Source organism: Bos mutus, chromosome 19, assembly GCF_027580195.1.
Source record: "Bos mutus isolate GX-2022 chromosome 19, NWIPB_WYAK_1.1, whole genome shotgun sequence".
In the NCBI taxonomy this organism is placed as follows: Eukaryota; Metazoa; Chordata; class Mammalia; order Artiodactyla; family Bovidae; genus Bos; species Bos mutus.
In genome coordinates, this window is record NC_091635.1 from 15,733,651 (window position 1) to 15,750,538 (window position 16,888).

The window sequence follows — 16,888 nt, forward strand, 5'->3', positions numbered from 1 at the left end:
CTAGACCCTCCAATGTACCCAAGGTAGGGTGCTTCAAATAATAAAAACTCAGAACCAGCATTTCAGTTAATCAAATCTTGAATTTCGCTTCAGCTCATCCTAAAGTTGCCTTTAAATCCCAAAGGAAGATTTAAAAGAAAAAAAGCCCAGGCCCTTTCATTAGGGCTTCCAGGTGGCTCAGTGGTAAAAAATTTGCCTGCCAGTGCAGGTGATACAAGAGATGTGGGTTCAATCCCTGGGTCGGGAAGATCCTCTGGAGAAGAATATTGCAAACCATTCCAGTATTGCCTGGGAAATCCCATGGACAGAGGAGCCTGGTGGACTACAGTCTATGGGGCTGCAAGGAGCTGGACGCGACTGAGCACACGGCACACCTTTGATTTGATTGGACGTGGTGAGACCAGCTGGGTCCACAGCTTTGCTCACATTGCTCCCTTGGGTGGGCATGAGCAGAGGACAGACCTGCAGGGAACATATACAAGATGTGCCCTGTACACAGACAAGGGGGGTTGCTTACACTCAAATGCTCATGCTTGCACAAAGAAGACCCTGGAAGGATGCTTAAGTAAGAAAATATTCAGTGTCTTCTTCCTTTTGGGGAGGGGCACCCAGGCAAGGAAGACTTTTCATTACTGTTCTTTTTATATTTCGAATTCTTTATGTAAAAAGGTGGGTGCATATATTACCCTTTGAAATAAAATTTTTTAAAAGCTGGAACCTGCCTTTACCCAGAAAATGACGAAGTTGCCATATCCTTTAATGGGACAAAGTGAAGGGCGTGGGAATATGAGTGCCGAGAGGGCAGGAAGTCTCGTCCCTAGACTAGTGCCTGGCCTGTGGTAGGCACTCAACAAACACCTATTTATTAAAGGGATGGATGAAGGATTGGCTCACACTGTGATCTAACCACAGAAGAAGTTCAGACTTCTCAAATTCCATTCATTTTAGGAAGAGGCAGTGAAGGAACCACAGGCCTGGTATTTAAGGAATTCCACTTCACTGGGTCATGTGGTCATTCTCAAAGAGGAGAGTTAATTGGGAACGAAGGAAACCACTGCTGAGAGAGCAGGGCCGGAAGCTGTCTACCTGTGGGATGAGCAGAGAGAGCGCGGAAATAGACTAATGGGGGCAGGGGAGCATGGGCCCCAGCACTACAAGGGCCAGAGCTTCAGGGAAGAGAGATAATCATGTGTATCAAAACATTCTACCACATGATCCAGCAATCCCACTCCTGGGTATATTTCCAGGAAAAAAATGAAAACACTAGTTTGAAAAGATACACTCACCTGTTTGTTCACAGCAGCACTGTTTACAATAGCTAAGACATGGCAGTAAACTAAGTGCCCATCAACAGACAATTGGATTAAGAAGATATGGGGACTTCCATGGTGGTCCAGTGGCTAAGATTCCCCACCCTCAATGCAGGTGGCCCAGGTTTGATCCCTGGTCAGGGAACTAGATCGCATATGCTCCAACTAAGACCCCACATGTCCCAGTGAAGACCGGCGTGATAAAATAAGTAAATAAAAGAGATGTAATAGAAACAGACAACGGAATATTGCTCAGCCAAAAAAACAAAAGAATGAAATACTGCCATTTTCAGCAACAGGGATGGACCTGGAGAATATTATGCTTAGTAAAATAAGTCAGACGAAGAAAATACTATACAATATTACTTATGTGTTAGTGAGCTTCCTTGGTGGCTCAGATGGTAAAGAATCTGCCTGCAATGTAGGAGACCCGGGTTCCATCCCCAAGTCGGGAAGACCCGCTGGAGAAGGGAATGGCAACCCATTCCAGGATTCTTGCCTGGAGAATTCCATGGAAAGAGAGCCTGGCGGGCTACAGTCCATGGGTTGCAAAGAGCTGGACACAACTGAGCGGGCTTCTTGAAATACAAAGACAAATACCATATGATATCACTTATATGTGGAATCTAAAAAGTTATACAAATGAATCTGTATACAGAGCAGAAATGTATAGGACAGGAACTCTACTCAATACCCTATAATGACCTATATGGAAAAGAACCTTCCGAAGAGTGGAGATGTATGTATTTGGCTGTTGGAAAGGCCGCATTGCCCCTCTGGTTTTTCTCTGTTCCTTCAGAACGCAGTCTCCAAGTATGGCGCTCAGTTCCAAGGCAATGCCCAGCACGATGCCCTGGAGTTCCTGCTCTGGTTGTTGGATCGCGTGCACGAGGACTTGGAGGGCTCCTCCCGAGGGCCGAGTTCTGACAAGGTCAGTCACCCTCAGAAAACACATTGTGTTCAATTTTAGTTTTTTGCCTTGAACATTTACTCAACTCCTCAAAACTAAATCTTGAAATTCAGCTCCGTAGATTTTTGTGTATTCTGGCTGCTGCTCACACAGTACCATTCCCTGCGCCTTCCTCTTTGCCCCGTTTGTTTTAGACCAGATGTTTCCTCCCATCACCGTTCCTCATTCTCTCTAATCCCAGTGATTCGGTGAATACGGTTTCTGTTTGGTTTAAAGTTCGAAAAAAAAAATTTTTCCTTTTCGTCGGTATCCTATGCCTTAGAATGGTCCTGTAAGGCCATCGGTGGTGTTGCTTATTATTTTCAAATGCTACCATTTTAGCTCTGCTTTCTCAGTTACTTATCCTGCAGAGCAAGTGATTCCCAATCATTTTTCTCAAGACACAGGATGGGTGATCTTTTCACGTGTGCCCTCAGCATTCCCAGATTTGGATGAAACCTCAAACCTTTGGGAGTAAGAAAGCCCTACGATCATTTGTAATAGCCACAGTCGGTTGATACATCAGTTATACTCTCTATGGGCTTTGCTAAATAAAGATCAATATTGGTTTCTGTCCTTTTATCTCTCACTTAAGAAAGGAAAAGTGAGTAAATTTATTATACCACGAGTGAGCAAAGTTATCAAAACAATGTCCATGAATAATCCATTGTAATTTAAAAAATGTTTTACAAGCTTTGGTAATGAATCAGTCGCACATTACTTTTGATGTGTCTCAAAACTGGTCCACATCAAGAACCAGCTACAAGAACTGCTTTGCTTGTTTTGTTTGTTTGTTTTACGTCTGGACCATTTTTTCCCATCCCTCTTGCGAATCGATTAAAAAGCCCTTCGGAAGTGTTTTGCTCTTTCACCTGTCACTCTCCCATCTTTACACTGCCTGCTTGGAGACTATTATTGTAGGGTAGTAGAGATTGGATGCTAAAATGTTACACGAATGGATCCACCCATGAAACAGAAACAGACTCCCAGACACAGAGAACGGCTGGTGGTCGCCGAGGCGGGGGTGTGGGAAGCATGGATTGGGAGTTTGGGATTAGCAGAAGGATAAACAACAAGGTCCTACTGTGTAACACAAGAAACTATGTTCAGTATCCTGTGATAAACCATGAGGGAAAAGAATACAATAAAGAATGTGTATATATATATATATAACTGAGTCATTTTGCTGTACGTAGAAATTAACACAACATTGTAAATAAATTATACTTATTAAAATGAGTAGATAAATGAGGGAGAGACTGAATGGCAGTCAGTTTTGTAGGGTGAATGAATCTAGATACCTAGCATGCAGCATGGTGACTGTAATTAATAATACCATATTGAGTGCTAGAAATCTGCTAGGAGTAGATGTTAGGTCCTCTCACCACACACACAAGAAGGGAATTATGTGAAGAGATGGATATGTTTATTGGTTTGACTGAAGTAATTATTTCACTACCTTCAGTTCAGTTCGGTTCAGTTACTCAGTCGTTTCCGACTCTTTGCAACCCCATGAATCGCAGCACACCAGGCCTCCCTGTCCATCACCAACTCCCGGAGTTCACTCAGACTTACACCCATCGAGTCGGTGATGCCATCCAGCCATCTCATCCTCTGTCGTCCCCTTCTCCTCCTGCCCCCAATCCCTCCCAGCATCAGAGTCTTTTCCAATGAGTCAACTCTTTGCATGAGGTGGCCAAAGTACTGGAGTTTCAGCTTTAGCATCATTCCTTCCAAAGAACACCCAGGGCTGATCTTCTTCAGAATGGACTGGTTGGATCTCCTTGCAGTCCAAGGGACTCTCAAGAGTCTTCTCCAACACCACACTTCAAAAGCATCAATTCTTCGGCGCTCAGCTTTCTTCACAGTCCAACTCTCACATCCATACATGACCACTGGAAAAACCATAGCCTTGACTAGATGGACCTTTGTTGGCAAAGTAATGTCTCTGCTTTTCAATATGCTATTTAGATTGGTCATAACTTTCCTTCCAAGGAGTAAGCGTCTTTTAATTTTATGGCTGCAGTCACCATCTGCAGTGATTTTGGAGCCCAGAAAAATAAAGTCTGACACTGTTTCCACTGTTTCCCCATCTATTTCCCATGAAGTGATGGGACCAGATGCCATGATCTTTGTTTTCTGAATGTTGAGCTTTAAGCCAACCTTTTCACTCTCCTCTTTCACTTTCATCAAGAGGCTTTTTAGTTCCTCTTCACTTTCTGCCAAAGGGTGGTGTCATCTGCATATCTGAGGTTATTGATATTTCTCCCGGCAATCTTGATTCCAGCTTGTGCTTCTTCCAGCCCTGTGTTTCTCATGATGTACTCTGCATAGACGTTAAACAATATACAGCCTTGACGTACTCCTTTTCCTATTTGGAACCAGTCTGTTGTTCCATGTCCAGTTCTAACTGTTGCTTCCTGACCTGCATACAGGTTTCTCAAGAGGCAGGTCAGGTGGTCTGGTATTCCCATCTCTTTCAGAATTTTCCACCGTTTATTGTGATCCACAGAGTCAAAGGCTTTGGCATAGTCAATAAAGCAGAAATAGATGTCTTTCTGGAACTCTCTTGCTTTTTCCATGATCCAGCGGATGTTGGCAATTTAATCTCTGGTTCCTCTGCCTTTTCGAAAACCAGCTTGAACATCTGGAAGTTCACGGTTCACGTATTGCTGAAGCCTGGGTTGGAGAATTTTGAACATTACTTTACTAGCATATGAGATGAGTGCAATTATGCGGTAGTTTGAGCACTCTTTGGCATTGCCTTTCTTTGGGATTGGAGTGAAAACTGACCTTTTCCAGTCCTGTGGCCACTGCTGAGTTTTCCAAATTTGCTGGCATATTGAGTGCAGCACTTTCACAGCATCATCTTTCAGGATTTGAAAGAGCTCAACTGGAATTCCATCACCACCACTACCTTGGTGTGTATCAAATCGTCATGTTGCACTCCTTAAATACATAAAATGTTTATTTAAAAATAAAGTGGCTCAAGAAGCCGAGTCACCTTTTTCCTTTAACTTGTCTGCACAGCCTGCATTGTCTCTGTTTCTTTTTCTTTTAAAATGACAAGTTGCAGCTTTAAGGAGAGCATCACCATACATGTCTTGAATAAACTCTTTTAAACCACAGTATAATGTAGAAGGTAAAGAGCTTGACAGAGCTGCAGAAAGAGTTCTTATGTCTGAGACAGCAGGTTGCCCAATGCCTGGGATGGGGAAGGCAGTGACTGTAGCGTGTTCTGTACTTTTCAGAGCGCATCTTGGAGTGTTGTACACAGTATGAATAGCTGCTGTCATTTGTGGAGTGTTTCGAGAGTTACTATCCCCATTTGGCATATGGGTAAACCAAGAATCAGACAGGCTGTGTAACCTTCCTGAAGCAGCACAGCTGAAGAAGTGACAGAGTCAGGATTCAAGTCCAAGGGGAATGTAGCTTGAAAGCCTGTGTTCTTCTTTTAAAAAGAACCATCCTGGGGCTTCCCTGGCAGTCAAATGGTTTCGACTTTGTGCTTCCACTGCAGGGGGCATGGGCTCGATCCCTGGTCAGGGAACTAAGATTCTGCAAGCCATGTGGCCAAAAAAGAAAAGGCTTCTTGTTCCATTTTTCCCCTGCTCCTCCCCACTCCCTGCCTGTGCCAGGCAGCACTTCCTACCTGGCAAGTTAGAGGAATAAACAGCCTTCCCAGTTACCTTTCGATCCTTCTCTTTCATCCTTTGGTGGCAGGAAAATCATCCCATAGAGGTGGGGGAGAGCCCAGAGAGGTTAAGTAACTTGGCCCAAGTCACACAGCAAGCCAGTAGGAGAGCCAGGATGCAAAGCTAGAAAATTCGACTCTTAGAACAGGGCTTCTTAGCCTCAGCACTTTGGACAGAAGACCAGGTAATTCTAGGGGAGTCGGGTTTGTCCTGTACGTTGTACCGTCTGCAGCATTTCTTTACCTAGCAGCTGCCAGTGGCACCCGTAATTGTGATTGATCACCAAAACTGTCTCCAGACACGGCCACATGTCCCCTGGAGGAGAGGCAAAAGCATCCCCCTCATGGAGAACTCTGCTCTGGAGCCTTGGTCCCAACCACAGCACACCACCTCAAACCTGTCTTTAAGATGACAGTGAGTTTAAGTCAATAATGTGTTACGATTTCAAGACCCTCATGAAAGCAGCCCTAACTGGTTTTCCATTTTCCAGTGTGCCCTGCTACTGTGTGTTCTTCATGCTGCAGCCAGAGGGATCTTTTCAGAAAGGAAATAAGATTGCATCACCCTCCTGCTTTAATTTCCTCGGCAGCTCCCTGTTGCATTTACAACAGAATCCAGACTCCTATACAGCTGACGGGGCCCTAATTGGCTGACCCACCAACAGCTCTGCCTGGTTTCTGCCCCTCACTCATGATTCTCAGTCACGCCGGCTGCTTTCTATTCCTTTAATGGCCAAGGGTGTCAAGAAGGCACCCACGACCCAGCAAGACCACGGCTGGCTGTTGGCCGGAGAGAGGAGCTTGCCCTGCTCTTCATCTGACCTGATTGAGACCAGGAAAGATCTTTTTCTGTGTCTGGTTGGAGTCAAAGCTCCTCCTGAAACTTGCTCTCAGAAAATCGGGCTGCCTGCAGAGGGCTGGCTGTGAATGCTTGAAGGTAGAAGAGCAGAGCTGTTGGACTATTTGGCACAAACTTTATTTTCGCTTTCCAAGAAGGAAAGAGACTGCCCCTGTGTACCTCTGAACAATTTTTCTTTCTGAGGCTATTTCTGTTTCAAACATATGAAAGCCATGTAGCTCAATTTATTTGAAACTAGAACAGGAAACATGAGGACCGCTTTCTTTTCTGTTAATATAACAATAAATGTTTTCATCTGGTGAATAGGGCATCTTTTTACTATCCTGTGGACAGTGTGACACCAGCAATATTTTGGGCAGTTTATCTTACAGAAAATGCCACTCTTGCAGGATTAAGAAAGGGACTGAGGCTGGGGAGAGGACCAGGAACCTAACATCTATTAAGCACCTACTATGTGCCAGGCAGGATACCCTCGTCTCTTTTTATTTAAATGATGACTCCCTGAGCTGACATAATACTCCTCTTCCTTTTAGGTGTGGAACAAGGCTCAGAGAGATAGTCAGGATCACTCGGCTAGCAGGGTAGCCCCAGCCTGGTCCGACCTGTCTGATACACCATGCTTTGTGAGTGACCCTCCATTGCCTCTCACCCCAGCCTCGTTTGGAATTTTCTCTTTACATACCCCTCCTTGGACGGTCCTGTATGCAGCCGCTCCCAACGCATGCTGCCTTATCATCTTTTTTAGATTTTCTTTTTTTTTTTAATGTGGACCATTTTCAAAGAATTGCTTCTGTTTTAGTTATTTTGGCCCTGAGGCATGTGGGATCTTAGCTCCCCAACCAGGGATTGAATCCAAACCTCCTGTATTGGAAGGTCTTACCCACCGGACTGTCAGGGAAGTCCCACTGCCCTATCATCCTGATGGAGAAGCAGCCTGGGTCATTGTGAGGTCTTTGGTTGTGAGGAACGGCAGCCAATCAGCCAACTCAAACAACAAAGGAATTAGTTGGAAGGCAAAGGGCAGGTGTGAAGAATGGAAATGAAGGCTGAAGACTAGGCTTGGAACCGTCTTGAGCCAGACAGCTCTGGGTGTGGGGAGGGTGTCAGTGGCAGGAATGGCTCAATCCTCTGGCCTGGACACTTCTGCCAGAGTCGCAGTTTGCGGCCTGTAGGTCAGTCTGCCTGTGATTGACTTGAAGAGCAGGGACATCTCATCCATCCTGCTTGGATCACGTACCAGTCTCTTTGGTGAGGGAGGAAAGGATTCCTGATGAAAGAGCCTTGCCCCCTCCCCCCGGACTGAATTCAGCATTCCCAAAGTGAGGGCTACTCTCAGTGAAAAGAAGACCGTCCTGGGCAGCCCCAAATGCCCACGTCTGCTCTGCATCCATGGTCTCTCTCTCTCTCCTCCGAGCCCTTCATTCCCTTGTCCTTTGGTGTCTCTGCCTGGAACTTGGCTTGCTCTCCCCTCCCTCAACTTCCCCTTTCTCCTGTTGCCATTCCCTCTTCTGTTAATGGGCTTCCCTGGTGGCTCAGTGGTGAAAAATCTGCCTGCCAATGCAGGAGACAAGGGTTCAATCCCTGGATTGGGAAGATCCCCTGGAGAAGGAAATGGCAGCCCACTCCGGTATTCTTGCCTGGGAAATCCCATGGACAGAGGAGCCTGGCAGGTTAGAGTCCATGGGGTCACAAAGAATCAGACACCCCTGAGCACATACACACACTTCTGTTAATGGATCAGGGGTTCTCCAGGCACCAGATCGGAAGCTTGGAGTTGACCCTATGTACCCCTTCCTCTTTCCCATCACTTCATGGGAAATAGATGGGGAAACAGTGGAAACAGTGTCAGACTTTATTTTTTGGGCTCCAAAATCACTGCAGATGGTGACTGCAGCCATGAAATTAAAAGACGCTTACTCCTTGGAAGGAAAGTTATGACCAACCTAGATAGCATATTGAAAAGCAGAGACGTTACTTTGCCAACAAAGGTCCGTCTAGTCAAGACTATGGTTTTTCCAGTGGTCATGTATGGATGTGAGAGTTGGACTGTGAAGAAAGCTGAGCACTGAAGAATTGATGCTTTTGAACTGTGGTGTTGGAGAAGACTCTTGAGAGTCCCTTGGACTGCAAGGAGATCCAACCAGTCCATTCTGAAGGAGATCAGCCCTGGGTATTCTTTGAAAGGAATGATGCTGAAGCTGAAACTCCAGTACTTTGGCCACCTCATGCGAAGAGTTGACTCATTGGAAAAAGACTGTGATGCTGGGAGGGATTGGGGGCAGGAGGAGAAGGGGATGACAGAGGATGAGATGGCTGGATGGCATCACTGACTCAATGGACGTGAGTCTGGGTGAACTCCGGGAGTTGGTGATGGACAGGGAGGCCTGGCGAGCTGCGACTCATGGGGTCGCAAAGAGTCGGACACGACTGAGTGACTGAACTGAACCCCTTCCTCTGTCTCCTCCCCTGCCCCATTGGCTGCTCAGTTGTGAGCTGTGCACACAGGGTGTCACACAAGGTGTCTTGATTAAGTCCCTCCCTCCTTTTTATTTTTTAAATATCGGTTTATTTATTTGGCTGCACCAGATCTTGCAGCATGTGGAATCTTTTAGTTGTGGTGTATGGGGTCTAGTTCCCTGACCAGGGATCGAACCCTGGTGTCCTGCATCGGGAGCTCAGAGTCTTAGCCATTGGACCACCAGGGAAGTCCCTGATTTTGGATGTCTGGTCTTGAAATCTACAAGAGGACACATTTCTATTGTTTCAAGCCACTACTTTATTACATTTATTATAGCTGCAATGGGACACTCATACGTAAGGGAATTCAGAGAAGAATATAGTAGGACAGAGTGCGGTGGGAGGAGGCTGACACATTCATTATTCTGAGATGCAAACCTGTTTTGTCTGAGAAAGACGATGTTCACGTGAAGACTGGCTCGCTGGAAAATATGTTCAGGAATGGTTTAGGAGGCGGGAGATGGTCAGATTTGGTGTGGGTGTGTTTGAAGTGATGACAGCCCATCCAAGTGAAATGTACAGGAAACATTTAGACACAGGGTTCCTAGAAGCATGGGGGTAAAGAATGGGTTTGTTAATCCAGAGGTAATGGTTGGAGCTGGGGTAGTATGTGTGAGTGTTCACCAAGGGTCATGCTCTTTCAACACACACACACACACACACACAACACACATTACCTCTGTCTCTTTCCTTTCTCTGTCACTCTCTCAGGGAATTGGGGAGGTCCAGGGATTGAAGGAGCAGTAGATTATGGTAAGCAACATGGAAAGCCTGGTTCTGCAGGTCTAGTCCCAGAAAGGGATGCTGTGGACCCAGGAGGCGGTGGAGTCTCGTTGGTCTGGATGCAGTGAAGTGATGGGAGGCATGGCTAATTTTGTTTCCTCCCCTCATTTCTTTGCAGCTTCAACCTGAAGCCAGGAAGACCTCTGAGAACCTTCTGTCGCCATCGGCTCCGCTTTCTATGGGCCAAAGCTTTGTGCAAAGCCACTTCCAAGCACAATACAGGTAAGAATAGGGTATGTTTAAAATGTGTTGCCTAAGGCTTCAGCAAACTTGTATGCTGGTAACCAGCCTCACATTGCCAGGTTTACCTGAGATTGTAAAACAACACAAACCATAAGCTCCCTTGTCTCCCCCATTATTAATCACAGTTAAGCACTTACTCCTGTTGTTTCCAACTTTCAGTATTTCTTTCCTTTCTTGCTGGCTCCTGGGCCTCCCATCCTGCTTGAAGGAGGAGTATTGGTGAAGATGGTTCTATAAAACATGAATGTGAAGGCCTAGGATCTCCCCAGGCCATTGCTGAGAAGTGGGTGAGATCTTTCTGATTTGTTCTTTATTACCAGAGAGCTGAGTTTAACACATTATTTGGAGTTCTAGATTTCCCAGCATAATGAAGGATGTAAAAAATATAAACTTACATAGACTCTGCCAGGCCCCCTTCTAGGTATTGAGACTTGAGCTGTGAACAGACCCCAGCCACTGTTCTTATTAACTAACATTCTACTGGGGGTTTGTTGTTGTTCAGATGCTAAGTCGTGTCCAACTCTTTGCGACCCACATGGACTGTAGCACCCCGGGTTCCTCTGTCCTCCACTCTCTCCTGGAGTTTGCTCAAATTCATGTCCATTGAGTCAGTGATGCTACCTAACCATCTTGTCCTCTGTCATCCCCTTCTCCTGCCCTCAGTCTTTCCCAGCATCAAGGTCTTTTCCAAAGAGTCAGCTCTTTGCAACAGGTGGCCAAAATATTGGAGCTTCAGCTTCAGTATCAGTCCTTCCAGTGAATATTCAGGGTTGATTTCCTTTAGGATTGACTGGTTTGATCTCCTTGCAGTCCAAGGGACTCTCAAGAGTCTTCTCTAGCATCACAGTTTGAAAGCATGTATTGGGGGAGGTGTTAGATAGTACACATATGTGCCTGCCAAGTCACTTCAGTTGGGTCCAACTCCGTGTGATCCTTGGACTGTAGCTGGCCAGGCTTCTCTGTCCATGGGATTCTTCAGGCAAGAATACTGAAGTGGGTTGCCATACCCTTCTCCAGGGGATCTTCCCAACCCAGGGATCAAACCCACATCTCTTACGTGTCCTGCATTGGCAGGCGGGTTCTTTACCACTAGCGCCACCTGGGAAGGGACTTAATACACACATAATATGCAACAATCTGTGATAACAATGAGTGAAATGATAACTTGGGAGGTTGGGGAGGCAGCTGACCTTAGATAAGATGATCAGGTGAGGCTTATTTTCAGGGGGGACATTCGAACTGCGAGCTGAGTGACAAGAAGCTGGCCATTCAGATACTTGGGGACAGGATATTCCAGGCAGAAAAAGCAGCAAAGGGTCTGGGGTGGAGATGATGCAAGTTCAGGGAACAGAGAACTGCCAAGTAGTGAAGGGTGGGGAGAGGCGAGGCTGGAGAGCTGGACGGGCAATCTGGTAGCATGGGTTGTATGTAGCCTAAGGGCCATAGGAGACCACTTCAAAGTTTAAGGCAGCATGTGGTCTAATTATCCATTTAAGAAATTGGCTAGTTGGGACTTCCCTGGCTGTCCAGTGGTTAAGAATCTGAGCTTCCACTGTACTTGGCATGAGTTCGATCCCTGATAGGGGATCTGATCTTACCTGCCGTGGCCTGCGGCCGAAAAAACAAAGAAAGAAAGAAATGAGTTGTTTTGGTGATGAAGGGAGGCAGCACTGGGAATGATGGAGACGGGTAGTGACGGAGATGGAGGGAGCAGGGTGGGTAGATGGGGAACAGTTTGGGATGTAGAGTCACCAGGACTTGCCAGTGGGTTTAAGAGTAAGAGGGGGAGGGACCAAGGGAACTGTGAACATCTAGGGCGACTCCTGGGTTTTTACATAGTTGTATAACTGGCAAGTGCTTTGAAGGAAAAATTGGGGGAGTGTTGAAGTGCATGTTATGAGTGTGAAAGAGGAAAAAAATCTCTTGTTTCCCTTTACATTACTTTCTTTTTTTTTTCTTTTCTTTTTGGCCACGCCCCCGCAGCATGTGGGATCTTAGCCTAGCTGAGTGCTAGTGTGGAGCTAGCACGTGGAGCTGAAAGTCCTCGTCCTGTGCTGGGTTCCTCTGACAACCAGCCCCATCCTATGGTTTTAGCATAAATTCAGGTGTGGTTGTACGGGGTTTTTTATGAATAGCAAAAAATGCTCATTTTGCCTTTATTTCTGCTCTCATCACTTAGGAAATTCCAAGGGTTTTAGGAGCTCTGTGCCAGGAATATACATACTTTTCAACATAAATATATATTTCTTATTATAAATCACAGTGTCACAAGGTAAAAGGTGAGTCAGGGACAGATTCCTGAAGAAGTGACATTTAGGCTGATCCGATACTAAGGACTGTAAGCACCCTTTGGGTTGATTGCTGTAGAAGGGTGAGTAAGAAGCGAGATATTCATGCTAAAAAAAAAAGAGATTGGTGACAGCTAAAAATAGCTGCTTTCTGCCTTCTGGTCCAGAGTAAAGGAAAAAAATATCATTAGGGACATCCATCTAGGTTAGGGCTTTTGAGGTCTGAGCAGTGGTTTTCTGCAGCTATAGTGGGTGCCAGTTCCAGGCTGGAATCCCAGGGTGTGGTCCTTGCTGATCTGGACCCTCTTCAGTCTCCTTTCCTGGGGAGGATGCCCTCTGGTATCAGTCTTCTTTGTGAAACCAAAAGCCGGAAGTGCTATTCTGGGTTAGTGCAGAGGCCCCCTGCTCACTGAGATTCTCCCTATATCTCCCCTTGCTGTCCCTTTTTTAGGGAGCTGAGGTTTTGCCTGTGGCTGGAGGAGGGAAGGGAGAATAGTATTAGGGTGCTGAAGGTTGTAGGCTAGAGCAGGGGTCCCCCAACCTCCGGGATCTAATCCCTGATGATCTGAGATGGAGCTGATGTAATAAGAATAGAAATAAAGTGTACAGTGAGTGTAGTGCTCTTGAGTCATTCCCAAACCATCCCTCCCCCTTGGAAAAATTGTCTTCCACAAAATTGGTCCCTGGTGCCAAAAAGGTCCAGGACCACTGGACTGGAGGGCAAATAATTGGTTATTCTATACAATTATTATCATGGCTTGAAAACATCTGCAAGTTTAATAGTCAAGGATTGTTGCTATGTTGGAGTTTTGGCTAGAGGAGGCAGTGTGTGTGTGTGTGTGTGTGTGTGTGTTCCTCTCTCCATGGCATTCATAACTTTTGTTCACAGAAATCCTAATCTGGTTCCCATTACAGGTGGCATTCCCTTTTAGGCAGAGTATGTTTTAGAAGCGTTTTTCAGATCGCAGATTTGGAGAGGTGACATCTTGCTTGTGCATTGTCTTAATTACCATTGCCGGTGTGAACATCCGTCTCACCAGCCAGCGAGCAGGTGAAGCTAGCTGGGTGGGAGGTGTCAGATGGATATTCAGTGGCAGTGAGAGGCCAGGGTGTGAAACGAGCAGTGTCGTTTCGGGGCATTTGTAACCCATGGAGAGCAGACAGCAGTTCTGAGTTCCAGCGGCAGATGAGAGGCTAGTTTTGGAACAGAAGCAACTGGACAGAGAGGATGAATAGCTTGGGGAAAATGGGCGAGTGAAGAGTGAAGGGCGTTGGGGTGATTTTCTGTCCTTTCTCCTGTGAGTGCCTGGGAGACGGTAGGATAGGACTGTGATGAACTGGAGGGGATGGCATGGACGAAAGGACCCCTCCAGGCCACATCTGAGGTGTAGCTGGAGCCTCGTAACCGCTGGAGTTTTCTGTGAAAGTGATGCTACCCTCTCCCCCTGATCTGTTGGTTATACTCATCATCCTCTTCTCATCCTTTGAGGAACAGGTGCCTCTCACGTCCTCTCTCTGGTTTATTATGAAAACAATATGCTTTCTTTATTCTTTAAATACAAAATTAGGTCATTCTATGTTTTTGCCAAACTATGCATCTCTTGCTCCGGGCCAGAGATTCACGGCTCCATCTAAAGGTCGTGTCCCTGGATCGGTTGACTAGGGTGCATCTGCAAGAAAAACTCGGCCTTGCTTAGTTTTAGTAGATTTTTAAAAAATGAGTAAGTCAAAGAAAAACATTCCGTCTCATTGGTCTGCTTAAATGTGAAACGGGTTTGGAAAGTTCCCAATGACAAAGTACATCTTTCAGGTCTGTGTTATGGCACAGTATGTGATGGGTGAGGTTGGGAGGAGGGAGGGAGAGAAACAGGGTGGCAGAGGAGTCCCCACAAACATCAGGTCCCCCTGCTGGCTGGCGCTCTATGCCTGGTGCATCCTTTTTACTACAGCATTGCCATGGTTTTCCCAAAGGAAAATTCACCAAAGGCAGAGAGTGATTGAACATTAAATACTCCAGTCTGTTCTCTGGTCTATCTTTTCTTTTTTTAAAATTTATTTATTTGTTTGGCTGTGCTGGGTCTTAGTTGCAGCACGTGACATATAGTTCCCTGACCAGAGATTGAACACAGGCCCACCCTCCTGCACTGGGAGCAGAGTCTTAGCCTTTGTACCACCAGGGAAATCCCCATACATATGATTAAACTTTTTCCTTTTTAAGAAATTGAGTTGAGAGCCACATAACATAAAATTAAGCATTTTAAAGTTGTAGTTCAGCAGCATGTACACCCACTATGTTGTGCAACCACCGATTTTTTTTCTAGTTCGTAACCATTTTCATCACCCCCAAAAGAAAACCTGGTACTCATGAAGCAGCCACTCCCCAGGTTTTCCTCCTCTCATCACCTGGCAACCACCAATCTGCATTCTCTTCCTGTGGCTTTACTCACTCTGGTATTTCATATACATGGAATCATAAATTATGTAGCCTTTGGTGTCTGGCTTCTTTTACTCACATGATGTTATCAAGGTTCATTTATATAGCAAGTGTGAGGACCTCAGGACTGAATAATAATCCATTGTGTGTCTGTAACACATTCTGTTTACCCATTTATCCATTGATGGACACATGAGTTGTATCCACCCTTTGGCTTTGGTGAATAACATTGTCTGAACCTTTGTGCACAAAGATCTGAATACCTGTCTTCAATTCTTTGTGGTATGGCCCTAGCAGAGGAATTGCAATGGTGGCTCTAACTCTTTGAGGAACTGCCCAACTGTTCAAGTGGCGATTCGACTTTAATGTGTATCCTCCACCCTCACAGATCTTCCTTGACCTGTCCCCACTGCCTGAAACAGAGCAACACCTTCGACCCTTTCCTGTGCGTGTCCCTGCCCATCCCTCTGCGCCAGACGAGGTACGTGAGCATCATGCTGGTGAACTTGATGTCCATCTTTTGGAATCTCTGGACCCTGCAGCTACAAAGTTCTCTTTTGCTTCTCAGCCAAGCCTTGCTTCTTGGGGACATCCAATGACCTAATGGGATGATTAACGTGAAAGGTTACTGAGTTCCTTCTTTGGCTGAAGATGGGATTATAAACATGCTTTTGTTTATCAGCCCCATTGCCCGGCTTCCATCTTTGGCCCATTTAGAAGCTGGCATGGGCCAGTTGGTACCACTCAAACAGACAGAGGTGAACCAGAGAAAACTTGTCATCCTCTGCTTTCCCCAGCTTTATTTCTAAATCCTTTTTCCTCTTGGGGAAGGTGTAGGAAAAGGTTTATTTAAGGGGCAAAGGAAATGGAAAGGGGTTGTTGGGAGATACGAGAAAAAAAGAAAAGAGGAGGCAGGATTAGGTAGGAGACATGATGAAGTTTGGCTCTGCAAAAAGAGGAAGCACGTAGCACAGGCATCCCAGAAGCCTAGGTCTTGGCAGGGACTGTTAAGGCCACTGCCAACCACATGGAAGCTTAGTGAATTCCTATATGGGGCCTTTCTTCCCTGGGTTCCCCCGCTTTGCAAAATCTTTTCTCTTGCCTTCTGTCTGTTGATATCCTCCATCTTTAGGATGCGGTGAAGACTGATGGCTTTATATATCCTTTCCTGGCAACTGAATCTCGCTTCCTGCTTTGAACTCCTGTTCTGCTGATTGTCAGTGCCATAAATATATTAATAACTGACTTATCCTATCATCATATGATGGCTACTGATAGATATGAGCTGTGATTCCTGGCCAGAAGCAGCATAGCACAATGGTTAGGACCACTGACTCTGGGGCCAGACTGCCTGGGTTCAAGTCTCAGCTCTGCTAATTATTCATATGGATTAGATTGTTACTGTAGTAGAGAGCAGGAGACGCAGGAGTTGGAGGGGTAAACCCTGGTGTGCTGCTGGGTGTAGTAGACAGTGGAACTAGAGAGAGTCCAGAGAAGTTGGGGAGCAAAAGGGCTGTACTCCATCACAAGGGAGAAAGAACTTCAGGAGGAAAAGGGGAGCCTTGTCAGTAGTGTTGAGTTGTCCTGGAGGGAGAGACTTGACTGCTCTACTTTTCCGACGTCAGAGTTTCTTTTTGCTTTAGATTATCTACTTAGCAAATAGAATCTTGAGACCATAGGTCGGAACAGATGGTCTCTGACTTAACGATGGTTAGACGTACAATATTTTGATTGTACAATGGTATGAAAGTGATGCGCATTCAGTAGGAACCGTACTTTGCAATTTGAATTTTGATCTTTTCCCAGCCAGG

At 45.8% G+C, this 16,888-nt stretch overlaps 1 protein-coding gene across 4 annotated transcripts in view; it reads left to right on the forward strand.

Moving 5' to 3' along the window:
* Positions 1–16,888, forward strand: part of USP43 (ubiquitin specific peptidase 43) — a 51,486-nt gene that overhangs the window by 7,412 nt on the left and 27,186 nt on the right. For 2 of the 4 annotated variants that reach the window (XM_070389490.1, XM_070389489.1), the window contains exons 2-5: positions 2,110–2,241; positions 7,346–7,435; positions 10,231–10,334; positions 15,466–15,558. In XM_070389490.1, the coding sequence (XP_070245591.1) occupies positions 2,110–2,241; positions 7,346–7,435; positions 10,231–10,334; positions 15,466–15,558 (419 nt within the window). The remainder of the gene's footprint in view (positions 1–2,109; positions 2,242–7,345; positions 7,436–10,230; positions 10,335–15,465; positions 15,559–16,888) is intronic. The other 2 variants (XM_070389491.1, XM_070389492.1) reach the window with 1 other exon arrangement.